Here is a 26,519-nt window from a genome sequence, read left to right on the forward strand (position 1 = left end):
ACAGTGTGGTCCTGGTGAGGGCATCTCAGCCCTCAACTCTTCCTGTTGTGGCCTAGAGAGAAGATGTTGCAAGCCCCCATTGCTTGTTTTTTGGGAGTTGTGTAGAGTTGCAAAGTACAGGGCAGTGTCACAAGTAGTGTTCCAGAAATGCTCATGCAGCTGGTGTCCATCTCCCTGCCCTGCCTCACTCAGTGCCAGCTGAGAGACATAACCAAAAGGGAAAGCCGGGGTGAATATCATGCTGCTGAGGAGAGTGTATCAGAGAAGAATTTGGATTCCCAGTGATATGCTCATCAGTTAAAATAAAACATGCAAGACATCACAGACTAGGGAAAATGTTGGGTGAAAGCAAAGGAATCTGAATGAGGCATTATTTTAATTTTCAAGGCTGCATGCAGAAGCTGAAGGGAAAATAGGCTGAAATATGGGGGAAGGAGAGAGAAAGGTTCCATGATGAAGGGAAACAGAATTAGAACAGCTTTGAAGGGTGCTGAGAGGAGGACAGGGCGGGGGAAAGTCCTTTATTTTGAGATACTTTGTTGTCCTTATGTTGAATCTGGTTGGAAAGAGCTTTGTATTTCAAAGGGTTATTGAGATGCTAGCAGGGACACCTCCTCTTTGGACAAAGGGCACCTGTGTCCAAGAGAAAGGGTCACCCAGAAGGGCAAGCTGGTCAGGGGAGCAGTAAGGGCCATGAACTGAGGGAAAGGCTGCTTGGATAGATAAAACGAGCTCCAAGGTACTTGCTGAAATAAACCCTTTCTCCATTCATAAGCACTGGGGTCAGGTAATCACCACCTTTGCCTGCTTTGTCCCCTGTGCTAGAAAGACTTTACAGGAGAGACAACATGTGAAGACAAGGGCAGAACTGAATCCTGCTTTCTGTCAGAGCTGTTTGCTTGCAAAGGAGAGACAGTGAGGTGAGACTGGGTCCTGCATGGGTTCATATAGGAAAAACTGGTGCCAGGGTGCCCCTTAGTAGGGATGCTCCCAGGTCCAGGGGAAGCAGAAATCTTGATCTGGTGCTGTGTCTCCTCCCAGGGGCTGCCGTGCAGAGTCTGTTTCAGATCACTGCAGATGCATAGTCCTTGTTCAGAGTCCAGGCTCTGCATTTTATCAATGCCCTATTGACACAGCTCTGCAGGGGATAGGCACCAGTCAAAGTGTCATAGCTTTTGAAAATTATTTTGAATGTAGTTACCAGGCCTTCTATGTATGAATTCTCATCGTATTGAAGGCCAGGGTTTATCCTCTATCTATCTATGGATAAATCTCCTAGTGGAAATTAATGTCTAATTTCACTATATGTAACACAGGGTGAGTTTATTTTGCCTCCAGAACTCTCAGCACAAAGAAATCCTTGCTCCATTTTATAAACAGGAAAACTGACATTTAAAGGGAACATGCAAGTTGTAAATTAAGCTGAGTAGACATTTAGGCTTCTGTATGGTGAAGAGGGAGAATTTGGGCATTTTGTTTGCCCTTTCTAAGAAATTTGGAGTGTGTTTTTTACAGTTTTTGAGTTTGAAATGAGAAGCCTACGTAGGCCAGAGGACAAGTTGAAGAAGAGCTAATATGATATGTCTTATATCAGAAGAATAGAAAATAAGCAAGAAAGCATGGCTTTACCAGATGATTATGTATCCTTCTAAAAGTTGTTTGACTTTGTAAAATCCTTTTTGATTTCAAAAGCTCACTCGTTTCAGGAAAGTCCCATCTCCCTATGTGGACAATTAAGATGCAAATGGTAGAAATCAAGAATATGTCCCAAGTATACTGGTATGTCATTAAAATGATCAAAAAATACTGACATTTCTTTCGAGAGGTGAAGACTATAAATGGCAGTGCGTGATTTTTCCAGTGGTAATTAATAAGCAGAGGCAAAATCAACCAAACTGGTTCTCTGTCTCCTACTTTCTATTTAACACAATGAAGAGGGAAAAAAAGAGTCCAGTTTTCATCAAACCCTTTGTATTTGTGATTTGCTAAGGGTCCCAAAACCTGCCAAAAGTTGTACCTGTTTCCTGAATTTCAATGCATAGCTTTAAATTCTGCAGGGAAATTATGTTGAGTGAGTTATCAAAAGCAAGCTCATGCACTCCTAGCTTTCTCTGAAACCTCCATAATGCAGACTGATTCCCACTCCTCTGTCTGCCTCCAGTCACTTTCCCCTCCTCGCTCTTACATTCCCACTCCCACATGTTCTTTTTCAAGCTGACATTGGTCCCTTCTCCTTTGCTGCTAGGTGGGCTCCTTCTTCATGATCAACCTGTGCCTGGTGGTCATCGCCACGCAGTTCTCAGAGACCAAGCAGCGGGAGCACCAGCTGATGCAGGAGCAAAGGGCCCGGTACCTCTCCTCCAGCACCGTTGCCAGCTACATGGAGCCAGGAGACTGCTACGAGGAGATCTTCCAATATGTCTGCCACATCCTGCGCAAGGCCAAGCGCCGCACCCTTGGGCTGTACAACAGCGTGCAGAGCTGGCGCCATGGCCACGCGCAGGAGCCCGGCGATGCCAAACCCGGCGTGAACAGGAAAAGCCAAAGGCACTACAGTAAGGATTGCGTGGGCAAAGCTGGAAATGCCAGTGGTGGAAATGTGAGGGTAAATGAGTGTCTCCATGTGCCAACTTTCCAAAGGACCTGTGCCTATAAAGCATAGAATTAGAATTAACATTGGCCATTGAGTGTGGCACCATGGCCAGCACACCAGACCAGCAAGGTGGAGGTGACTGGCAAGAATGGGAATGAAACAGGGCTGGCCAGCAGGGAACATGGATAATCCAGAGACCATAAAGAGATAAAGACACTGAGGCTTGCAATGGGCTCCGTGTCTGGTATAGACAGGTAGCAGTTTGGGAGAGAGAAGAGTTAGGGGATATAACAAAATGGAATAGAGGATTGGACCTGGTGGCACAGCAGGTCCCCTAGAGCTCTCCTCCCAAAGCAAGTTGCTTCCAGACCTCAAGAGAGAGGCAAAGTGAGTTGAATTGCAATAAGGTGTCGCCTGAACCTAAGAAGTGATGCCAAAGAAGTCTAGTTGACATGCAAGGACAACGGAGGCAATTTCTCTTGATGGCAGCACATGCTATTGTGTAAAATTAGACATAAGATATCATTTAAATTGAGTTCCCAGCTGGAAAAGTCACTGTAAAAATGGCTTTACAGAGTTAGTATTAACTGCCTGCTAAGTTATACTCCATTAACAAGCAAAAAGGCAGATTTTCCTTCAGTGTGTCTTGCATACTCAAACTTTCATTTTCTTCACCTGCTGGGAGAAAAGTTTCTGCAGGCTTCATGTGCTGGGTTAATGAAATAATTGCTTCATTTCCCCCAGTGTCCATTTGATCTTCCAGGCCAAAATGGAGGATCAAGGAACACATGTTTAGGTTTCTCACTGAAGTCAGGGGATCTGTTCTTATTAATAGTACACACTCTCTGGAAGAAGTGTTCCTGTGTTATATCTTCTTGCTTCTTGGATTGCTTTGCTAATGTATTTTCTCTAATTTCGAGAGTTCAGTTCAGCCTGAGGGTTCTCAGACCCCTCTTGTAGCAGTTCAGGCCAAAAGGAGCTCTTGCAACCATTTTTCCCCTCAGGTCCCACTTAACACAAGCTAGTGAGTCTCAAGCTATGATTTCTGCATGAGACAAAGCAGTTCTTTCTCTGATGGACATGAACCCTGTTCAGTCTAATCACTGGCAAGCTGAACAGTACTGTGTGTTTTTGAGACACAGCCTGTCAGCATAGATCCCTCAAAGGCAACAACTTCTATTGCTGCCCTTGAGATGATGTGGCAGTGTTTCATCATCCTCACAGCTAAAAAGCCCAGTTACCCTGTCTAAATACCCAGAAGCCAAACAGGTGTCCACTTTGAATGTCTTTTTCATATCCTCCTTCTTTAAGCAGCACCATTTCTCTTTCCAGGGCTTTGCCAGCAGCACAACTCTCTTGACTGTGCTCCTCAGGGCTTAGTCCAGCCCATTGCTGTGACAGTAACCTCTGATCCCACCAACTGCCCCCGATGCCACAGGGAAGAGCACGAAGCATCCAGAAGGCTCTCAGCCCTGGATAGCACTGGACCAGACCAGGAGGATGGAGGAGTCAGTGAAGGGGAGGGAGAGGGCAGCCAAGAGGACCAGGGTGCCTCGGCTCTGGAGGAGGAGGTGGAAGAAGGAGGATGGCTGAAGCTCTGCCGTGACATGTGGCAAGAAGTGAGGGTCAAGCTTCGAGTGATTGTGGACAGCAAGTATTTCAACCGTGGGATCATGATTGCAATCTTAGTGAACACCATTAGCATGGGCATTGAGCACCATGAACAGGTAAAGCACCTCAGGGCACAAGGTGGGTAACATGTACTGCTGAGTCCTGCTGGGGGTTATGGCCTTGCTAAGCAGCTGATGCAGCTTGGTGGAGGCAGAGACTAAGCAATTTGGACCTCAGACTGCAGCACAGATGATCCCAGCATGACTTTGGAGAAAACCTCAGGATCTTGCAGGGCCTCTTACTTCCTTATTCCTGTACCTAATTGCTTTCTCTCTCTCTCCATGTAATTTCCTCTCACCTCTTTTCAATGCCTATCTTTTCCTCTCCCTGGTCATTCATCTCACTGTTTCCTTTTTGCCTCATCTCTGCTTTCTCTCTGCTTCTCTCTCTGTCATCCTCATCTCTTCCATCTTTCTCATATCTCTCACTTGTTTCTCTCTTCATTAGCTTACTGAATCCTTAGTCTATTTGGTTAATTTAATGTGCCCTCTAGGATGTCACAGGCACTTCACCATCATCTCAATTCAAATCCATCAGCTTGCTAGCCTTCCCAACTTAATTAAGAGATGTCTGAGCACATTTTATCTATACAAGGAGGCTAAGAAAGGCACCACCTCCTATCTCCAGTCATTTGGGAAGCTCAGGCTACATGAGCCTTTCCTTTGCCCTGAGAGTAAGAAGTGATAGGTCAAACACAAACAGCAGGTGTGGGCACAGGCTTGTCTTTCAGACCAGTAGTTTGCAGGCAGCTCTGAGTCAGCCTTACACTTTATCCTAATGACAGACTTGAGATCATGAGATGGAGAGGAATTGTGTGCCCTTATTTTATAGCTGGGAGACACAGACTGTGTCTACACTGTGATGTGCAGTACCAGCATCAGAGGGGTTAAGCACGCCCATGACCTTGTATCTGCATTGCTTGTTGGTAGCACTTTGCATTGAAAAATCCATGCTATACCTCTGCATCTCAGATCTACACTGCCAATCTGAATGTGACCAAGATTCACTCCATGTGTGTACTCAGATCACAAGAGATTGGTGCACTACTGAGATGCTGACTGTATTGCAGCTCTGGAGCAAAAGTGAAGTCTTGTCCTGAGCACAGTCTCAGGTAGCAAAGAGACAGGCAGTGAGCCCAGTTCAAGCAAGGCATTCAGATTTGTCCTGTGCTATGTCAGGATGAAGATACCTGGAGACCCAGAGTACCTTAAATTCCCTGTTTGAGGCAACACAGTGTCTGAAGCAGAATTTGAAGCCTCAGATGTCTGCATCCCACTCGCGTATCAAACTTTAAACCAATTTTCAAGGCCCAGCCAGTTTCTGATACACGGCTGTGACACTTAAATTTGATCCCAGAATTCAAAACTGCACTGGATGCTTCGGTATCAGAAAAATACTGGCAGGAGCTCAGAAGAGAGGAGAATGAAGAAGATGCTGGAGGGATTGACTCATGGAAATAGATAAAAAAGAGCAAAGTATCTATCACATAGCAGAGAGATGACTAAGGGCTGGAGCCCAGTACAGTTTAAAAACTGCCCACTGATATTTTTAAGATGTGATCACCTAGCAGTGAGAGCCATTGTTCATCCTGGTTTAATGGATACAGTGTGAGTAATAGTTTGACAGAAGAATACTTGAGCTGGAGGTAGAGAATTCACTCTCATGTTCTGGCTATTGTATGTGCAGATTTAGGCCCTTCTAGAGTGCCTCTGCTGTGTTTATACAGCGTGCAGCAGAGTGTGATCTGCCTCTGCAGCCTTGGGGTTTCTAGTAGCAGGTTATTAATGATAGTCCTTAAAATTGTACTATCACTTTTTATCCATAAGTAGCTGGGAAAAGCTTATGACCCTGCATGCTATTTCTACCAGAAGAGCTGTCAGCCAAACTGTTCATAACTGAAAAATATGTTGCAGCCTGTTTATTCAAAATCTGTACTGAATTCTGTTTTTCTGGCACAAAAAGACAAAAGCATATTCAGACCATACCATGAATTTTGGGTTCTTTTCAGCCAACAGGTAACTCAGAAGCCCATAGACATTTGTACCTCCCTTTGCTCTCTTTCAGTTTTTCTCAAATCATGCCATGAGTACATCATAGGCTGGTGCTTCATTGCCTACTTTTTTCTCCTTCCTTTCTCTTTTTCCTGTTGTCTTTTCTCCCAAAAGCACAAATTTTCACAGAATGAAATCCAGCAAAGCCCCTCTGCCCACAAAGATCTGTGATTTGTGGGGTGATGCCATCCTATGACTGAAGAAGCTTCTGTTGCTTCACCTCCATCATATGGATGTCTTCTGACCCAGAGCTAATGCCTATACAGACCTCTTGAGCCTTTATTTTCTGGTATGCGGGATATCACAAGCCCAACCACTCTCTGGGGACATACCTGGCTGGGCAGCTCATGGCATGTGTGTCATTCCACTTTTTCATGGGCTATGCACCAGCAGGCTGACCAAAGCACCTACAACCATCAAGTTAAGGGGTGAGGCACAAGTTTCAGGCATATAAACATGGAAACCCAAGGGACAGAGCACACACATGAGTGTTGCCCAGTCTTGACCAACAGACAGAAAGACATAAATTTAAACTGTTTGTTATAATTCAGGGGTTTAATATTCACAGTGTTTTTCTTCCAGGAGACTTAATTTCAACAGCTCAAGTAACTTTACTCATATTCAAATTACCTTGGAATTTGGCTTCATTTAGCTTATTCATCCAGTCCTTCATCCTATCCTGATTGTGTGGTCAAGGTAGTTTCCATCTGCATATATATTTCTTCTGAAGGAAATCAACTCATTTTAGGATAAACTGCACTTCTATGAGCCATTTTTATTCCATGATCTTATAACATGATATAACATGATATAATTTGTAAATAATTTATTCAAATCCACTAGTGTAAAGTATAACATGTAATATTCTCAGTATTAGGCCTTCAGATATTGCTGAGACATTGCATAAGCCAAACCCCATCATTTCAAGCTTTGTCCTGCTTGAAATAGTTTTTGCAGTTCTTCAGATCTGCCTCTATTTGGAAATGTCTATTTTTAAAATCCAGTGTAGAAAATATTAGATTCTTGTGGCTGTCCAGAAGAATCCTTTTAAGAGGCTTACTTTTTTCTTAATATTCACAGTGGGTCTGATGCTGCTGACTTTTCTCCCTTGTTCAGCAAGAGGATGAAAAGCTTGTCCCAGCTGAATGTCCAGATTGCCTTTCTCATGTATTTCTTGAATGGCCTGTTGGACTCAAGCCTCTCTGCCATTAGCAGCCATTTTAGAGAACTACTGGATGAATGGGTTTATCTTCTCCAGTATCTACTTACAGTTTTCCATCATACTTCAGATCACAGCTTTCTGAGGTCTCTCTGTGTGGAGTAGATGATGATCCCCTGTTTCCTAACTAGGCCTATCCTGTGGATAAGTACCTTCATATCCTTTAGCATGTGTGATTTCACTTTATACCAGCATTTATTGCATACACAAGTTTGTATTTTACAGTTATTGCTTCTCTTTTTGTTATTTGCTCCTTGTCAGAAACATTCAGCAAATGTCCAAGCCAACTCATCATACTGACATTTAGTGAACAGTCTCCCTGGAGTAGTAGATGAAACCACGCTACTTCAGCCTTGTAGAACCAGAGTATAATAATCATGTAACCCTGCATTGGTTGTAGGGTGGTGATTAGACTTACGTAAAAATTGGTATGTTCCATAGCTGATTTCTATGGCTCTTCTAATTATTACCAAGTAACTTTGAAACTGTGAGTAAAAATAGGCAGGATGGAGAGACCACTTTATGGAATATTTCATTTTCGTGTTCTCATCACAGAGGCAGTGATGTGTAGGTTCAGTAAGGCTAGTCTGCATAGGTCACATCAATTACTCTTCAGTTTCTAGACACTTGCAAATTCTCCTAGTTAGGAGAAAAGTTTTCTTGCAGGGGCTTCATGGTGGTCTGTATCTTTTTAGCCTTTCCTATGATGCAGGAGTTTCTGTCTGCTGCCAGATAATGGACTAATTATATTTTCAGTCAGATCTGGCAAAAGAGCTCCAAAGTTAGTAAGAAATTGAAAGGGAGAAAAGAGCTGAGCTGCTGCCCTCTATTGCCCCAGTTCTAGTTTCTGATCACAGGACAGGAGTTCAGAAGTAAATCTGAATCATATATTTTACTCTCAGTATTTGATCTACATTGTTAGAGATGAAGGACTTTATTCCACAAAGATGTGAATTAGATAATTTTATGAATTTGGAAAGAGATCCATACACAGGATAGATTAGCCATTCTGGTTAAAACACTAGCTCTGGTCATGCCTTGCCCCGTGGAATCTCTGCCCCTTCAAGCCAACCTCCTTACCCCAGTACTCAGCTCCCATCATTATGTTCAAGTTTCACTTCTAGTGTGATGAGTAAATCAGTCTGTCCTGTGTTGGCAATGTGAACAGACTGCTTGTGGGAAGATTCCTGGTGTTCCTTTCTTTTTCTTGGACTAAAGTAGCCTTGAGTTCAGTTCGTTGCTTGGGGATGGTTCAATTTACAGTTTCTAGGTAAACCTGGAAGGAGGAAGTGTTTACATGATGAATTCCTGAATGCTGTCTGTGGGAACCTGGGGAGACCTCACAATTGCAAGGTGACACATCCATTGTGTTGGAGAGCCTGTGTGTAGGTAGTAAGAAAAGGAGAGAACCAGTTTTCCCCTTTTTCCCTGTTTGCTTGTCCTCTACATCAAGTTCACACTTCCCTGGCCAGAGTCCCTGCACCAGCCATGTCCTAGACACCTGCCTCATCCATTGTCACTCACAGCCACACCACCCAAGGAACAAGGACATCACCACAGAGGAGACAACTCCTGGTGAACCCCACCCTGAAGCCTTAGCCCCCAGCTGATGGCTCTTTGCACTCTGTCAAATAAGCTGTATCTCCAGAAACGGCTGCGATGCTGCATCTACTTTAGTGCCTCTCCATCTGACTCCTCTCTATCACCTCTTTTTTCCTGAGTGCATTTCTTTTGTGTTGCTCTTTTCTCAGCATTTACTTCTTTACTGTACTGTTTAAACCAACTCTTTCAATCTCTATTTCTTGTGGGTGCTAGTGCATTTAATTTTTTTCAGCTTTGTTTTTTGATTTCTTTGTTTTTGCTTTTATCTTTGCCCATCTCTTCTTTCTGTCTTTCTCTTCCCAGTCTTTCCTGTCCTTCTCTCTAGGAAGGATGCTTTGCTGGGGTTGATTGATGGTCCATTAGAAACAGATTAACAAGTGAGAATTGACTAGCGAAACAAATAGTAAGGAGGGAAGGAGAGACAGAGGAACAGGTGACCTTTTCCACAAGCAAGATGCAAGCACAGTTTTTCAAACATCAGTTGCACCCTACAAGAGCACAAGAGAATATATGGAAAGCAGAGAGAAGGATAATCCACCATCATAACCTGTTGCATTTTTGCATAGCTTATTTTCATTGACATAATGATTTGATTCAGACTGAAATTAGCATCTCAGTTTAACATAGAGACCTCATGTTTTCAGCAATTGTTGTTACTGCTGGGTCTCAGTGAAGTGATCTTCATTTCTCCCTTCCCACATGCACTTGCTCATTCCTTCTGTCTTCTCTTATCTCTACTCCTTTCTTCATCATTTTCAGGATGGTTTTGCTATTCAGATGTAACTATGGATGGAAATTGATCCATCTCCCCTTTTTCATTTTAAAGACATGGACTATTTTAATAAAAAGCTGCAGTGAGGAGTGCAAGAAATTAACAAAGGGCATGGGAAGCCAGAGATGTGAGGAGAAGTTTTCAGTTCATTTGTTCACCTGGAAGAATCTTGGCCCCTGGGAGCCTCAGAGCAGGCGTTAAAACAAACCCCAGCTTCAGGCAGAACCAGAACTGCATTCCTCCCTCCCTTCCCATTCCACCAGCTGTATAGGTAACAGGGATGGCCAATGAAAAGGCCACCCTTCAGCAAAACAGTAATTTTGCAGACCATGACTTCCCTTCTTTGTGGGCACTGATACTGATATAATGCTAAAAATATTGGCTCTGACCTGCAGGGACTCACTTTTTTTTTTTTTTCCGCAGTGCTAGGAATGTCTGTCCTCTCTTGCTCTCAAGAACAGGCATTTGCAGGTTTCTTGTTCCCATCCATTTTATGTGATGCTTGAAAGAGTGGCTTGGTGACCATAGCACAGACCAATACAAAGGAAGATGCACCCTCTTTATTTTTCAACAGTCATCTTGTATCATTCTTGGATTTTTCACCTTGTGCACTTGCCTTTCTCGTTGTGCTTTCCATTTTTCTGTATTCTTTACCCTGTCCTTCTCTCCCTGTCCCTTACAGGTAGGTTTTAGCAGTGTGTAACTCCTTGCTGTTTTCTTGTCTGGTTTGATATTTTCATGGGTAATTATTGAGACCACTCTGAGGACAGAGCCATAAGACTGATGGAGCAAGACCAGGAAACTAATGCACACCAAGGGTTTGGTAGGGAGAGGAGGGGAGAAAAATGAGCAAGTGAAAAAATAAAGGGGAAAGGGGCAGATTAGTACAGTCATGTTAATGGGAAGATTGGGAACTGTTTTCCTGTCATTTAAATGACAGGAAAGTTTTCAAAATTTCAGCCAAAAAAACAAAAAAAAAGTGCCAGCTACCTGTGGAAAACTCAGAGGAAGAAATTCCTGAAGGAAGAGGCTGACTGCAGATCAACCAATTTTGCTCTCCTTCAAGAAATGCTCAAGTTCTTTGCACAAAATAAAGCAGCCCTTAGCCAGGGGAACAGGATATGGGGTGGGGTGTATGAGATGCTTGGTCAGCTTTGGCTGTGTGAATGGCTGTGAGGCTCCTGATCACCTCTAGTAAAAAAAGTTGTTAGGGATATAATCTATGATGAAGGTAACAAATCTGCAAAGGAATTGGATTGCAAGTGTCACTATCCAGCTCCACTCTAGTCTCACCCATGGAAATTTGCAACTCCTTACAAGCCCTGTTCACTGGGAAGAGTAACACTTTCTTTCCCATAATTTCAGGGCTCTTTCAGTTCTGACACTGAATTTTCATTCTCTCTAGCCAGAGGAATTGACCAACATCTTGGAGATCAGCAATGTTGTCTTTACAAGCATGTTCGCCCTGGAGATGATCCTGAAACTTGCTGCTTTCGGTCTCTTTGATTACCTTCGCAACGCCTACAACATCTTTGACAGTATCATCGTCATCATCAGGTGACAAGAGCCTTGGAGATCAGCTAAAATACACATTGAAAAGAGTACCACAGAGCTTGCACACTTTTTCGAAAAGGATTTAGCAGCTACTCTGAGAGGAGCTGGGCTGATGCACAAGGCTAAGTATTGGGAGACCAAGAGGTCTTTTCCAAAACTTGCTTGTGTTTGGTGCTGTGCAAGCCAGACAGCATTTCTGTCCCTCGGTTCACTGTTCTGTAGTGTGGAGGCAATTGCAACTGCCTTGTTAAGTTCGCAACAAATATTAGCAGTGAAATATTTTGAAAATGCATAAATTAAAGATGTTACAAAGGTCTAAAGTGTGATAGAAGAACTTCTCTAGCTGGAATTTAATGCTGCAAGCCTTTCTTCATTCCTGCAATATGTATTGCCACATTCATGTTCTTAGGGCAAAAATGCAGCTTTCAACATATAAGGCTGTAGTTCATACTTCTGTCTTGCTCAGACAGATTTTCTCTCTCACCCCTTTTTACTGCCAATGCCAAGGTGAAGACTTAGCATTATTATTCCTTGTTTTCTTCTCTTTGTTTACTCGTCTTTTGTTTTGTCCCTTGTACTTCCTGTTCCTCTCTGGACCACAGCATCTGGGAGATCATTGGCCAGGCAGATGGGGGCCTCTCTGTGCTGAGGACATTCCGACTCCTCCGGGTGCTGAAGCTGGTGCGTTTCATGCCAGCACTGCGCCGCCAGCTTGTGGTGCTGATGAAGACTATGGATAACGTAGCCACCTTCTGCATGCTCCTCATGCTCTTCATCTTCATATTTAGGTGAGCAGGTAGTCAGCTCACAGTGTTCTGGAGTGGCACTGTGTGGTTCATGGGGACAGCAGCTTCAGAGCATGATTGCATAACTCATCTTGCCCATTGGTCCAGGCCAAGGCAGCACTGACAAACATTTATTTTTTTCATAAGGGCTGAACTTGCTCCTGCCTTAAATTGGATTCAGCAGCTGAGGATTTTGGCCTGGATGGGGCAGTGAAATACTGCCAGCAAATGCAGAGATTGAGCATATGTCCCATTGCAGGATAAGTGAAGTCTTCTGCTATCAGGAGGTAGCAGCACTAGCTACAGTAACAGTTCAGTCTGGAAGCTGACTTTGGCAGAAGAGCAGCAGGAAGCAACCAAGAAAGTTTGTCTGTGCATGCCATGGAGGCCCTAATAGCAAGATGACATATGAGAACAAAAAGAACAATAGAGAGAACAGATCTGACTGACAGGTTGGAGGCAATATTATGACCTCTGAGTCAGCACAGATGGAAAACAAATCTTTTGGTGACCTACAGGGTTGCAATATGTAGTTTCTTCTTCACAGATAGCTCCCAGTAGTCTGACTGCATTGTTGTACCCCTTGCTGCTGTGATGTTGCATTAGATTTTCAGGAGAAGAGAATTGTGATGAGTTCATTGTGGTGGCAGAGATATTTATATTTGACATCATTCTTGTTCTAAAGCATCCTGGGAATGCACATCTTTGGTTGCAAGTTCAGCCTCAGGACAGACACAGGAGATACAGTTCCTGATCGGAAGAATTTTGATTCCCTGCTATGGGCCATCGTCACCGTCTTCCAAGTGAGCCCACTTTTCTCTCTATGGGTAGTCCAGGGCAAAGTGAAGAGGGTCAGGAGATGCTTTTTCCTCGCTGAGGTGCACTGCAGTGACTTCTGACAGCTCAAAAGGTTGTGGAGGAAGAACAATTGCATATTGGAACCAAACGACTGGTGTATATCTCAAACAGGGGACCTTCTTCCTTCCTAGGAGACCGTGTGCAAAGGTCACTGCTGTTGTGGCAACTCACAAGTTAAATACTCTCACCTCAGCACGACTGTCCTAATGGTTGTTCTTATTTCCTCTTGCTCAGCTAAGGTTTTTGGTGTAGTGCCACAGCTGGACAGGGACAGCGGGTGTGTGGTTATGGGGAGGTTCAGAGGCCTGGTCTGGTCCTGATGTATATTCTTTGACTGTCATTTTCTGTGAATATCCTTCATGTTCTTCATTCATCTTTATCTGACTTTCTCATCCTCTCTTGCAGATCCTAACCCAGGAGGACTGGAATGTTGTACTGTATAATGGCATGGCCTCCACCTCGCCATGGGCTTCCCTCTACTTTGTGGCTCTCATGACATTTGGCAATTATGTACTTTTCAATCTTCTCGTGGCCATTCTTGTGGAGGGATTCCAGGCTGAGGTGAGCTGCCACCAAGGCTTCATCAGGAGGAGGAATGGAGGTGCTCAAAAGGGATTCTTTGTGATGCTTTGGGGATACTGGACTGGAGGACTTACCAAGTATCACCCCTCTTTAATATCACTCATGAAATGACCCTTGTTAGGGTAGTCTTCAATTAAACAAAAGAAAAAAATCCCAGTGTTAATCCTTGCGAGGGAGGAGGCTCTTAGGAAGGGGATTCACAATTTCAGTTCTGTGTAACACAGCAGTGCTGTTTATCAGCCATCCCAAATCACACACAAACTCTTTCCAGTGATCATACTGAATGCCCAGCTGCTAAGGACAATTTTGCAGTTGTTCCAGAAATGAAAGACAAAAACAAATGGTCTTTTCTGTTTGAGTTTCCAACTTCTAAATTTGTGTGTTCCAGGGTGATGCCAACCAATCATACTCAGATGAAGATCAGAGTTCTTCAAATGTGGAGGAATTTGATCAATTCCAAGAGGCCCAAGAAGGCTCAGGTACAATAGCTCAAACAGTCTTATTTGCTTGTGTCCTACTGCTGTTTGGTGAGAAATCTAAAAGCAGATTCTGCAGAAAATTTACGCCCACTTCTGAGAACTTGCCAGTTTTTATTTTGAGCTTTATGCCAATTTGTGGTGCTATTTGTGGAAAAACAGAGGCATGTTTGCATCCTGAGGAATGTGGTAGCTAAGTGGAGCAGTTCTTGAATGACCTCCAGAACAGCAACTGGGAGTGAGAAGTGAGGCCGTCTCTGGTTATCTTCAGGGTCACCATTTCAGGAACACTGTATCCAGATATGAAACCCACATTTGGAGAGTGGATACCAAGATGGTAAAAAGAACTCAGGCAAATCTGGAAGCCTTGCCTCATAGTGAGAGACTAATGAAGCTTAGAGAAATCAGGAATGCTACTTGATCACTCTCTCTGTAGTTGTAGACCATAAGGAGGGAGTTGTGGTGGTAGATAGATCTTTAATTGAGCAGAAAAAAGCATAATGAGATTATAAAGGTTGGAAGCTGAAGCTAGACAAATTCAGGCTGAAAAAAAGCCATATATTTTCAAGGAGACATAATTAACAGTGGGAACAACCTGAGTACAAACCATCTGGTAAGGTCTCTATCCCTCAAAGAACGCAAGTCTTTCTACAAGAGGTATTATATTTCAAACAGGACTTGGTGGCAGGGAGCAGCAAGAGTAACTTGCTCTACAATGGATGGTAAGCCAGGAGTTGAAGGGACAGAGAGCCAGACAGGAGGGCAGGGGCCACACTGCATGCTCTTGGACAAGGTGAACAGAGCAGGTCAAATGACACTAGTAAGGGTCTGCCAATGATTCAGTAATTACCAGGCAAGACCACAGTGGTGAGGAAGGTCTGAGGTCAAGCCAAGAAGTCTAGTCAGCAAGACAAGATCAGGATCAGCAAGGTGCTAGGACAGGCAAGCATACAGCACAATTCAGACAAGCACCACAGGCACATTTCTGAGCATAAATGCAGTTCCCAAGACAGGGAGCACTGGCTCCAGTTTTTGGCTCACAGTTTTTCCTGCAACTTAGCTCTTTTCAAAGCAGTCCTGTCTTGAGTTACATGGCTGCACCATATCAGGGCTTATGCTGAATGCAGGCAGTCAAACCTGTGAAGTGTCAGAGGAGGAAGAGGTTACAGAGGTGTTAGTGGACTCATGGCTGTCTATCATGCAGATGCAGATAGGTGACCTTCATTATGCAATAAGTCAAACAAAAATGATTGCTTGCTCCAGTCCTTTCAAGTGTTAAAATTCAATACTCTGTCCTCTTCATGCATCTCAAAAAATGCTGATGGTCATCTACAGGACTTAAGATTTCCCTCAAAAGTGTTCTGAATCTTAAAGGTCAAGGATCAGTCATTTGAACAAGGACAGTGTAGTCAGATAGATTGGGATGCAGTTTTTGTATGCAGTACAATTGCAGGATTTTTAAGGTGGCCTCAGTACATGGGTGGCTGTGGCTATCCCTGCATCTTAGTCTCTTGCCCAGTGTTTCAGCCTGACTACTTTAAGTAGCCAATCTGACAGCTGGTGGAATTTTTTCAGGCCTGAGGATGCTGGTGTCTGCTCTTGGCATGCAGAAGCATGCTCTCGTTCCCCTGTTCACCTTCATGCTCTGCCTGTCATTCTGAGGCTGCTTGGCCATCACTCTGCTCATCTGTCTGACCCCAAGGAGAGATGTGTTTGGTTTTGGAGGCTGAGGAAATTACTTTAAAGCCTTCCCAGTTTGCACTGCCTTTGTCACCGCAGCCTAAATCAAAGAAATAGATGTTGATTTATGTTAAAGGGCTAACAATCTGTTAGCTGCTGTTAACATGCTAAACTGCTTAGGCATCAAAGCAGTCACTGGATAGTGAGGAGCCCACTTTCTTCTTTCCTTATTCTTCTTTCTTCATCTTTTCACTTAGATCCCAAGCTCTGTGCAGTCCCTGTGACACCTAATGGGCACCTGGACCCATCCTTGCCCTCTTCCAACCCACCAGTGGTTTCTGGAGGGGTCACTAACTCTTCACGCAACTCACTGCAACTTGACCAGATTCGTGTTGCTGTTGGCTCCCGGAAGAGCAGTGTGATGTCCCTGGGGAGAATGACTTATGACCAGCGATCCATGGTGAGTGAGGAAGTATAAACGTGTGTCATTCCCTTCTTTTGAAGGCCAAGCACTTTGTTGGCTTTCTGCCATCATCTGGGGATTTTTGGGAAGGATTGTACTACTGCTACAGGCTTCTAACACAACTGCATTGCCTGTCTTAAGAATCCAGATCAGTTCACATTATTTTTCTAAATTTCCAGATTTTTGAAGTCTATTTCCAGGTTAGTTATCTATATTCCTTTGAGTGTGGGAGAGGGAGAACTCCACAAAGACAGTTTCACTCTTACAGTGGAATATGTTTTTCCTCCTTGCCTTTTCCTTGTTTTTCCTAGAGTAAAGGATACAAAATGATGCCTTGAGTTGAGAGGTGATGCCAGAATCACCAAGTCCCGTTACAGGATTGTATCAGAGCTTTTGTAACTGTAGAAATCTTATCTTTGAGCTCCCCATAGCAGATTCTATTGCCCCATAGCACTTCCCCAAGCACTGCTACCAGTTGCAGTGGTTGTCTAACCAGTTGCATCTCAGACCTGTCCACCTTGTAACATCCGTTTCTGGGCTTTCTACCCATTGGCATACACAGCTCTGGGACGTCGGTGCTTGAAGGGTTCATGCTCCTGTTATTTCCAGAGTGCTGGCAGCCATGTGCTGTGTGGTACCTTGCTGATGTGGTTGTACTAGCCTGTAACCAATAAGCCTGTTTCTCTCTTTTCTCCCTTTTACTAAGACTGGACTCAAAGATGGTGTATCAGATGATCCATTGCCTTGTGTTATCCTTAACCCCAGCACAGTGTAAAAAGCTGCCAATCAGATTTTTTTGAGAGCTTTACTCTTGCTCTGTGCTGGTTTAAGTAACAGTATCAGGCCCTTGGCTTTATTACTTACCTTCCCTGAAAGTGCTTTGCACACAGATGGTGCTATAAAGTAATCACAGTCAACACCATTGCTAACTCATTATCAATTTATTGTAAGATTTACCAAGATTGCTGCTGAATTCCCACCATGCAACTTGTTCAACATCTGATAAATGGCAGCCTTCTGCCTTAGGGGCTCAGGGAGAAGTCTGTGATCTGAGAGAGGGTCACATGCTGTCTCCTTGTGCCCAGAGTCACTGAGTCCTCATCCCACTCTCTTACAGTCCAGCTCCCGCAGTTCCCACTACAGTGCCTGGAGCCGCAGTGGAGCCTGGGGAAGCCGTCGCTCCAGCTGGAACAGCCTGGCCCGAGGACACAGCCTGAAACACAAACCTCCCTCAGCTGAGCATGAGTCCCTCCTGTCTGGGGAAACACACAAGGCGGCAGATGGGGAGCCAGATGGGACAGGAAGGGTGTTTCATCACCGCCGGACACTCTCTCTGGACAACAAAAGCTCCTGTGACCTGCTGGAGTTACCCTCAGTCCCTTCCGGCCACAGAGTGACCCATAAGCTGGGAGCACCAGCAGAGGCCAGTGAGCATCAGGACTGCAATGGCAAAATGCCCAGTATTGTCAAGGAGATCTTCCCAAAGATGAACAACCACAAAGAACAGGGAGAGGATGATGAAGAAATAGATTATGTGAGTAGTGGTAGAGGTAGATTTTGGTAGAGGAGCCTGGGGTTATATCACTGTGCTGTGGGAAACCCCAAATCCATCCTCAAATTTCAGTCTTCTTGCATGTGGATGGGAAAGCTTGCAAAGGTGCTTTAGGAAAGCTGGAGGACAGCAAAGAATGCAGAGAGGACCTTCCAGGTACAGACAAGCTCACACCACATTGTCAGGCTGCCTGCAAGGCAGGTGGATGGTGGGAGGAAGGCAGATGTGAGATGTACATGTGGTCATTCAGGGGTTGTTATTTCAGAGCAGTGCAGCTAGTTATTTCCACAAGATAGGAGAGGTCAGGCTGTGCAACAGTGAGAGTTTTGCATCAGCAGACCAGAGCAGGAAGCATAGGCACCACAGCCAAGGCAAGTGGGTTTTTTGGTATCAACCTGGGGGGCAGCAATCTGTGAGCACATCAGAGGGTGGAAAAAACTGGAATGAGGGTCAGTTGAAATTTGAACAGACATAAATGTCTATGAAATTCTCACTCCAAGTGCCAACAGAGAGTCTTCTTGTCCTGGCTTATCATTTAGCTGGGGTAGGGAGGAAACATTGCCCTCATGTAACACAGTCCCTCCAACACCACTAAGAAGGCATCATGGACAGCATCCTACTCTAGAAAGGACACCAGCAGTTTTATTTTTCATGATTTGGAGAGGAAACCAGACGCCAAGAGGTAAACAAGCCCTGGCAAAAAGCTCCTATCTTTTTTTCCATGACTTGTTGCCTTTGAGTTGATTTTCTCAATTGAAGGATTAAAGAAAAGCAGATAGTGGTGTGTTTGAGTCAGATGCAAAAGGAAGAATGTCTCTCTCAGGCAAGTGGGAAGGTGACCAGTGACAATTGCTTCTACTGCTTCCCTACAGAGCCTGTGCTTTCGCATCCGGAAGATGATGGAAGTCTATAAGCCAGACTGGTGTGAGTTACGGGAAGACTGGTCCATATATCTCTTCTCTCCACAGAACAGGTTTGTGCCGTTTTTGCCATAAGGGTTGAGAAGATGGGGCAGATTCTGTTGCTCTGCTGACCACATCCCCTGATGTTAGGTGGCAACTTCAAACTTACCAGCTGAAAATGTGTATTTTTTCCTCTGATGTCCCTGCTACTGTCAAACAACATTTCTTTTTGCTAGATTCTAGCAATGAAAGGAGAGTTGAGCATCCTAAATAGCTATTGTGATATTCCCTCGCTTTGGAGCATCCCATTTTTATTTTCTGTAATCATAAACATTTATAGCAAAGCAAGGCAAGGAATACTAATGTTAACACAAATAGGACAAAGAATGCATTATTGATGACTCCATAATACTGATATTTCCTACCCTGGTACCAGAATAGCATCTTCGTTTAATTTACAGTCCCAGTACTAACTTACTGGTTATATCACACCTTTTAGGGTAAAGTTAGAATTCTTCTTGCAGAAAAAAAAAGGAAATTTGGGTTAAATTCTTCCTGTTTAAGAGATCTCACCAGGAGAAAATGTCCATGTATCCCAGCCAGCAGTATTCTCACCCATGCACGTTGCCCCTCGGAAAGAAAGGGCGTTCATTATAGGTAACAAGGAAGAGCTTTTTGCTCTGGGTGGCACCTATGTTAATGTACATAGTGTCTTTCAGAAGTGTGGTCCCCATGACTGCTAACCTACCGGCCTCTCCTGAGTTTCAGCATGTGGCCTCTTTGCTGTGGAGTGGCACAAAGTGTGAGTTTGTGAGGAAAACTAGAATTCAGCCTCTTTACAAGGCAAGAGAGGAGCAGAGGGTCATACCTCTTAGGAAACCACTCTGGCACTGGGGAAATCAATGCAGGTTCAGCTCATTGCTCTCCCCTTGCTCTGCTCCAGGCTCCCTGTGTGACCATGTACCATACTAGTCGATTGCTATTTCAAGGGACATCAGTATCAGAGACAGGAAAGCTGCTATATCAGAGCCCAGTTTTGGCCAGAATGCTTAATTCTGTGTCCTCTTTGCTGCTGAATTCATTCTGCCCAAGGCACAGGTGCCTACTGGAACTCTCTTGCAGGTTTCGCCTCCTCTGCCAAACCATCATTGCTCACAAGCTCTTTGACCACGTAGTGCTGGCCTTCATTTTCCTGAACTGCATCACGATTGCCCTGGAAAGACCCCAGATTGAACACAGAAGCACGGTGAGAACCATTACCTGTCACCCACTTTTTAGCACAACCTCTAACAGTGGTTCGTGAGTGTTCCTGGTACTGGTATGATCTCTGGAACAACTTGAGCATTAAACACCAACTCATCTATTCAAATACCTAAATACTAGTAATTGACATGAATGTGTGCTTCCCCTGCAGGCTCTTGTAATGGGGCAACCCACTTTGTAATACAGAAAGCCTAGTTCCTTCTGTCTTGGAAAGTAAGAGTCTCCTCCAGGAACCTGCATATATGAGATAAGTGGCAAAAGGGACAAGTACTGGGAACTGAAAGACAGAAGTAACTTCCATGCTGTAGGAACAGCACATCATCATTAGTGTATGCTGCTCTTCAGCTGTCTTGGAGGTGGCTCAAGCTGGCAAGTGAAATTACTTTTCTGCTTGTCTGCCTTAGCTGACTCCCAGACTGCTGCACTTGGACACAGTCTGTGGTCTGTGTTCAGCAGCTCTTTGGGAAGGAGTCCCAGGTCAGTGCAGCAAGTTAGGCCTGAGCAGCACTGACAGCAAAGGGCAGAGGGTGCCTTGAAACCAGATTTACAGGATGCAAAAAAATCCCATCCATTATGCTCTGGCAAAGCTGCGTAGGATCCTGTCCCAGCCAAGGTATATGAGCTGAAAGCTGCCTAGCACTGACCTCTGCCAAGGGCATTTCCCTTATTTCATCAACTTTCAGACCCTCCACAGGAATGGAAAAATACCAAGATTATCAGAGGGGCCTGCTAGAGTAACAAGAAGTATTAAAAATACATATAAGGGCTTTCTCTGTTTTGATTTTGTTGTTGTTGTTGTTGTGTTTTTTGTTTGTTTGTTTGTTTTTTTCCTAGGAAAGAATCTTTCTCACTGTGTCCAACTACATTTTCACAGCAATCTTTGTAGCTGAGATGACACTGAAGGTAAGTTACTGGAGATGAATAGCTCAGAGCCTTTTTCCAGTGTCGAACACTGTTCATGTTTGCTCAGCACCCTTTTAAAATCTGTTAATCTTTTCAATGTGCCAGTCCTTCCTTCTACCTTTATAAAGGCAGATACTGCCTGGGGTTCAGTCCTGTCTTGTTAGGCATAAATATGTTTATTGTAGGCATTAGATCTAGTTAGATCTTAGTATTCACAAAGGATATCTGGCATTCAAGTATGGATTTTGTAAGGTCAAATGTCAAATGTCCATTCCCTTTCTCCTCGAGCAACAATGGGGGAGATTACCACAATATAAATGAAATGCTCAAAGTTGAAATAATTATTCAATAGATGTCAAAATATTTTGCAACAATCAGAAAACCTTGTTATTGCCTTCTCATGTTTGGGGAAAAGTCCTAAAACTGGTTACTGGAAGTTAAACCCCTAAAATTCATGTCTGAATTTTGTCTGTGATTTGTAGGATGTTAATATCTTCCCGTGGCCACCAATTTCTGTTGCACTCACTGTTTTTGAGAAGTGCTAGCAAACAAATTACCCCTTTAAGAGCCAAAGTATGGATTTGGTGCCTTACTTTACCTCCAAGGTGATCTCTGAACTGGGAGACTTTCCCCAAGTCTCTGGTGTGGCAGGGAAATGTTTTCTGTGTGTCCCCTACAGTGTCATATTACTCAGGGAGGCAGAAAAAAGGTGTTTTCCTTCACAGACATCCAGGTGAAAAGAAAAATTATGAGATGACACTTCAGTGTCATGAGGAGATAACTATTCCCCCTCCCAGTCTCTCTATAGTTGCCCTCTGTCAGGTAACATAGGAGCCATTTCACCCCCTCTTCTCTTCCAGGTGGTCTCTCTTGGCCTGTATTTTGGGGACCAGGCTTATCTCCGCAGCAGCTGGAACATCTTGGATGGCTTCTTGGTCTTCGTGTCGCTCATTGACATTGTGGTCTCATTGGCCTCTGCTGGTGGTGCCAAAATCCTGGGAGTGCTGCGAGTGCTCCGGTTGCTGCGCACCCTACGTCCCCTCCGGTCAGAACCCCACTGAGCTCTTTTTGGCCCCCTCTTCCCACTGGTTATCCCCAGGGGGAGTCCCAGGGTCAGATCCAGCTGTGCCAGGCAAAGGGTGGTCTTTAACAAGCAATAAGTCACAAGGAGGTCCCCCTTAGCCATATGGGTCTGATGCTGGAGGTACCTCATCAAACAACAAATCCATGGGAAAGAAAAGGCTTTTTGATCACAGGGGAGGCATCTCCATTGAGGGGTCACTGCACAGGGAGACAGAGGTCTGCTGCTGCTGGAAATGCTTAGCTTAGGCTGAATGTCCCTGCCCTGTCCCTCTGTCACCCTTTCCCCTCCTTCCTTTCCAGAGTCATCAGTCGAGCCCCTGGTCTGAAGCTGGTGGTGGAGACATTAATTTCTTCCCTCAAGCCCATAGGAAACATTGTCCTCATCTGCTGTGCTTTCTTCATTATCTTTGGCATCCTGGGTGTGCAGGTAGGCTGGTACTGTCCATCAAACAGTAGCCCCCCTGAGTCCCCGCGCTTATTGCCATGGGCACCTGTACCCTCTGTAGATCCTATAACAGGCAGAGGGAGCCAAGCAGAGCAGGAGAGACAGGGAAGCCAGCGAATTTTCTGTATTTGCCCTCTTCCACAAGTCATCTCCATAATGACACGGCCTTTGGCAAGCAGACAGGTGCTCAGCAAGTGCAGGCATTGCTGGATGTGAAAGACAGGAGTTAACGCTCACACCTGGCAGCAGTGTCATAGGGAGAGCCCAGGCACAGCACAGGGCTCACTGGACCTGTCCATATCACCCCACAAGGGCAAGCAGCTCATTGCCTGCTCACATGAACCCTGTCTCCAGTCAGCTCTCTTTCTCCCCCTCACTCTGAGCCCTAAACCCACTACAAATTTCTTTCATTTTTTAATTTAATCCTCTTTATTTTTGGCTTTTGCATTGCAGAGGAGCAAGGATGTGGGCGTTACTTCCATCTCAGGGAATGCACTATACTTAGTTTGCTCTGATGTATCTGTACAAGTGCACAATCCAGTACCTTCCATATGGGGAAAGGAGCCCTGGGCAGAAGAGTCACAGCAGTGCAGTGCAGCTTTGTGAAAAATATATATGAGAAGAAGAGGATTTTTTTTCTGTTTTTTTACCCTCAGATGAGATCTTCTTTTTCCATCAGCACTCTCAGCAAATGGGAAGTAGGGAGGGAAGACTACTTTAGGGGATTGATTAAAAGATACTTTCTTCCTTTGTACCCAGAAGGGCTGTCTTGAGGGCTGTCAGATGGTGGGCTTGCAGTCACTGCTGGCCTGGGGCAATGGAGGAGACTGAAAAGCCAAGTGTAAGCTTACTAGGGTGGTCCTGGCTCGTTTGCAATGGTTGAGCCTGTGCTCTACATTGTGTTGATGGTGTCCCTGTCATGCTCTATGTGGCTTGCAGTCTTGCAGGCCATGCAACATCTTGGCAACTTCTGTACATCCCAGGGAGTATGGGGAACCCTGTGGGGAACCCTGTGAGGAAAGTGACCCTGATGGGGTCATTCCCCTCCTGCAGCTTTTCAAGGGCAAGTTCTACCACTGCCTGGGCGTTGACATCAGGAACATCACCAACCGCTCCGACTGCGTGGCAGCCAACTACAAGTGGGTGCACCACAAGTACAACTTCGACAACCTGGGACAGGTGAGTTTGCCAAAAACCCCTCCCTCTGATGGAAATCCAACACAGGGTTTGTCTCCTCCCCAGGAAAGAGATGGAGTGCCTGGAAAGCCAATGCCTGGGCCAGAAGAAGCAGTTATTTGGCATGGATGTCCATTCAGATGCTGTGTCACTAGTTGGTTGGTATCAGAATGACACTTATAGGATGAGCGGGAAAGAAAAGTGGTGGCAGCAGAGAGCTTGGTTTTCTCTTTTCTCCTGCCATGAAGCAGATGTTCTTCACAACCTCTCTCCTCTGGTGGGTCTGGCTGCACATGGCTTCCTGTCACCCCCTCCCTTGTCCTCTACGGGGGAAGGAGCAGGTTTTGATGTGTACAGAGACATAGGAACAGTATGTCAGTGCTGTGTGTGTTAGAGCATAAACCCACAATATTTTTTTCTGCCTGCCAGATGCATCTGCTCCACATTGGCTTTGCTTTATATGTTGCAGGCTCTGATGTCCCTCTTTGTTCTGGCTTCCAAGGATGGCTGGGTCAATATTATGTATAATGGACTCGATGCTGTGGCTGTTGACCAGCAGGTACATGGACTTTCTTGTGAAAAGGCCTTTTCAACTTCCTTATGCTCATAAGGCAGAAGCATCCTTTAACATCCTGCTTCAGATACCTCCCTCAAACCAAGAGTCCCTTACAGGCCCCTTCTGAATCCTTTGCTCACCTATTTGCAAGGGGTCAGGTCCATGGTCTTGTCTACACCTTGCAGGAAGGTGTAGCTGTGGCTATGCAGTGGATGTCTGTGGTAGTGTCAGTGGGCCTTTTCTATTTGTAATGAAGAAGCAATAATGTCATGGGTCTTTCTGGGCATGCTGGCTCCCTCCTGGCTCTCACATGGTTATTTCAATACATTGTGAAGCAGGATCTGTTGGGCTGCTGCCCACTGCATCCCTGTTCCTCTACTGCTAAGACAATGACTGCCTCTGTTCTTCTCCCACTCCAGCCAGTGACAAACAACAACCCCTGGATGCTACTCTACTTCATCTCCTTTCTCCTCATCGTCAGCTTCTTTGTGCTCAACATGTTTGTGGGGGTGGTGGTGGAGAACTTCCACAAGTGCCGGCAGCACCAGGAGGCTGAAGAGGCACGCCGGCGGGAGGAGAAGCGCCTGCGACGCTTGGAGAAGAAGAGAAGGAGTAAGACACAGCCTAAGTGTTTGGTTGGTTCGTAGGCCAGGGTTTTCTGAGAAAAACCTTTTCCTCTTCTTTTTCTTTCCCAGTGGGCTAGTCTCCAGAATCCATCACTCATGGCGGTGCTCTCAGCCTTCTTCCCCGCACCACTGCTGTGTCAACACACACCTCACTGGGGTGGTCTGGGGAAGAGGGGTGACTGAGGAGGTCTGCTGAAACTCCAGAGAAAGCACTGGGGAAGAGTTTTAGCACCTTGCTCCTCAGGAGATAATGTACCAAAAACACCCCTGTGCACATGCTGACAGGCACTGTCACACATTGTGCACGCATTAATGCGCTTCCTGTGCTTGGGGTAGAGTCCCACCTGGGCTTCCTGCAGCTCAGCTGGTGGTTGAAGAAGAACCTAGACAGACCATTCGTTGTGTTTAGACCCAAATTTATTGAAGAGGAAAAAAAAAAAAAGGAGGAAGATCCTTGTGTTTTGTGTTTCAGTGATCCCAGTGTTGCAGTGTCACTCCTTGGGATCCCAAACCCTCTGTGGAGAAAGAAACCTTCTATTCCTGGTGTTTCTGTCCTGTTTTGAGTTACCTTGAGATATAAATTGCTGAAGCATACTTGCTCCTGGAAATCATCCCTACTACCCAGACTTCCATTCAAAGCCTATGGGCATGCTTTCCCTTCTTCTGCTTCAGTTTTCCCCTTCTCTCCTATAACACCCCAGGGCCTCTCCTTGAACCATCTGCTCCCTTTTATCATAAGTGATCTTAATTTGTCAAGACACGAAATGCTGATTTAGCACCATTCCCACAAACACAGACTAACAGATTTTCTTTCTAGTATTCTGGTTTTTTTCCTACATATTTTTCCCCATTACTTCTTTTTCTTTTTTTTCATTTCTTTTTTTTATTATTTTTTCCCCTCCTCCTAGATCCTTTATCTTTACCTATTTTTTCCGGTTTTTCTCTCTCCCAAATACATTCCATTTTCTTTCAATATCTATTACCAGTCTTATGCCTTCTCCCTCCTCAGTGTTTCTTACCCATTTCTCTCTTTCTTCTAATTTCTTCCTAACTCTGCCCATATCCCTCTTTCCACCGAAGAGGCGCAGCGTTTGCCGTACTATGCTACCTACTGCCACATACGCCTCCTTATTCATTCGGTCTGCACCAGCCACTATCTGGACATCTTCATCACTTTCATCATCTGCCTCAACGTGGTCACTATGTCCTTGGAGCACTACAACCAACCTGTGGTGAGTGAGATCATGGAGATAAGTCCTGCCTCCAGACATTGTCATTTTGGTACAGCTCTCTGGTTGACCACTGCCCACCAGTATAAGTAGGACACTTGGGTGTATCTAAAAACTAGTGTTAAAGTTCTGTAGGAATTAGTTTTGTAGTAGGAAAATTTTTGTGAATATTTTCATGTGTATCCAGAAAGGTAGTTCCTCCTCAGACATTTATTATCCACTAAAATCAATTAGTGGATAACAAGTGTCTGAGAGAGAACTAAATAGAGAGAAATTATCTAAGCAAGAATCAAGCCCCTAGAAAGCATGATTCAATTAAATCTCTATGCTTTATATTAGTAAGAGGATATGTGGGTCACCCAAATTTAGCTGCCTGCTCTGCTTTTTATTCTCCTCCGGATCCTAATAGGAGTGGTGGAAGCAGCAGTGTCTTGGGAACTTCAGGCTTTGCATCAGATTTCCAAATGTCAGTCCAATT

At 44.8% G+C, this 26,519-nt stretch overlaps 1 protein-coding gene across 9 annotated transcripts in view; it reads left to right on the top strand.

Annotated features, from left to right (window-relative positions):
- CACNA1I (calcium voltage-gated channel subunit alpha1 I) overlaps nt 1-26,519 on the top strand; it is a 109,456-nt gene that overhangs the window by 61,700 nt on the left and 21,237 nt on the right. For all 9 annotated transcript variants that reach the window (XR_010080200.1, XR_010080201.1, XM_063395951.1 and 6 more), the window contains 18 exons: nt 2,246-2,555; nt 3,926-4,320; nt 11,314-11,465; nt 12,065-12,250; nt 12,933-13,050; nt 13,511-13,666; nt 14,076-14,166; nt 16,101-16,303; nt 17,424-17,840; nt 18,731-18,831; nt 19,883-20,006; nt 20,858-20,926; nt 21,787-21,971; nt 22,310-22,436; nt 23,508-23,633; nt 24,100-24,189; nt 24,606-24,798; nt 25,893-26,044. Coding sequence is in view for 7 of the 9 variants with exons in the window: in XM_063395951.1 (XP_063252021.1) it covers nt 2,246-2,555; nt 3,926-4,320; nt 11,314-11,465; nt 12,065-12,250; nt 12,933-13,050; nt 13,511-13,666; nt 14,076-14,166; nt 16,101-16,303; nt 17,424-17,840; nt 18,731-18,831; nt 19,883-20,006; nt 20,858-20,926; nt 21,787-21,971; nt 22,310-22,436; nt 23,508-23,633; nt 24,100-24,189; nt 24,606-24,798; nt 25,893-26,044 (3,195 nt within the window). In the remaining 2 variants the exon portion in view is untranslated. The remainder of the gene's footprint in view (nt 1-2,245; nt 2,556-3,925; nt 4,321-11,313; nt 11,466-12,064; nt 12,251-12,932; nt 13,051-13,510; nt 13,667-14,075; nt 14,167-16,100; nt 16,304-17,423; nt 17,841-18,730; nt 18,832-19,882; nt 20,007-20,857; nt 20,927-21,786; nt 21,972-22,309; nt 22,437-23,507; nt 23,634-24,099; nt 24,190-24,605; nt 24,799-25,892; nt 26,045-26,519) is intronic.

This window comes from Prinia subflava, chromosome 4 (assembly GCF_021018805.1).
Source record: "Prinia subflava isolate CZ2003 ecotype Zambia chromosome 4, Cam_Psub_1.2, whole genome shotgun sequence".
In the NCBI taxonomy this organism is placed as follows: Eukaryota; Metazoa; Chordata; class Aves; order Passeriformes; family Cisticolidae; genus Prinia; species Prinia subflava.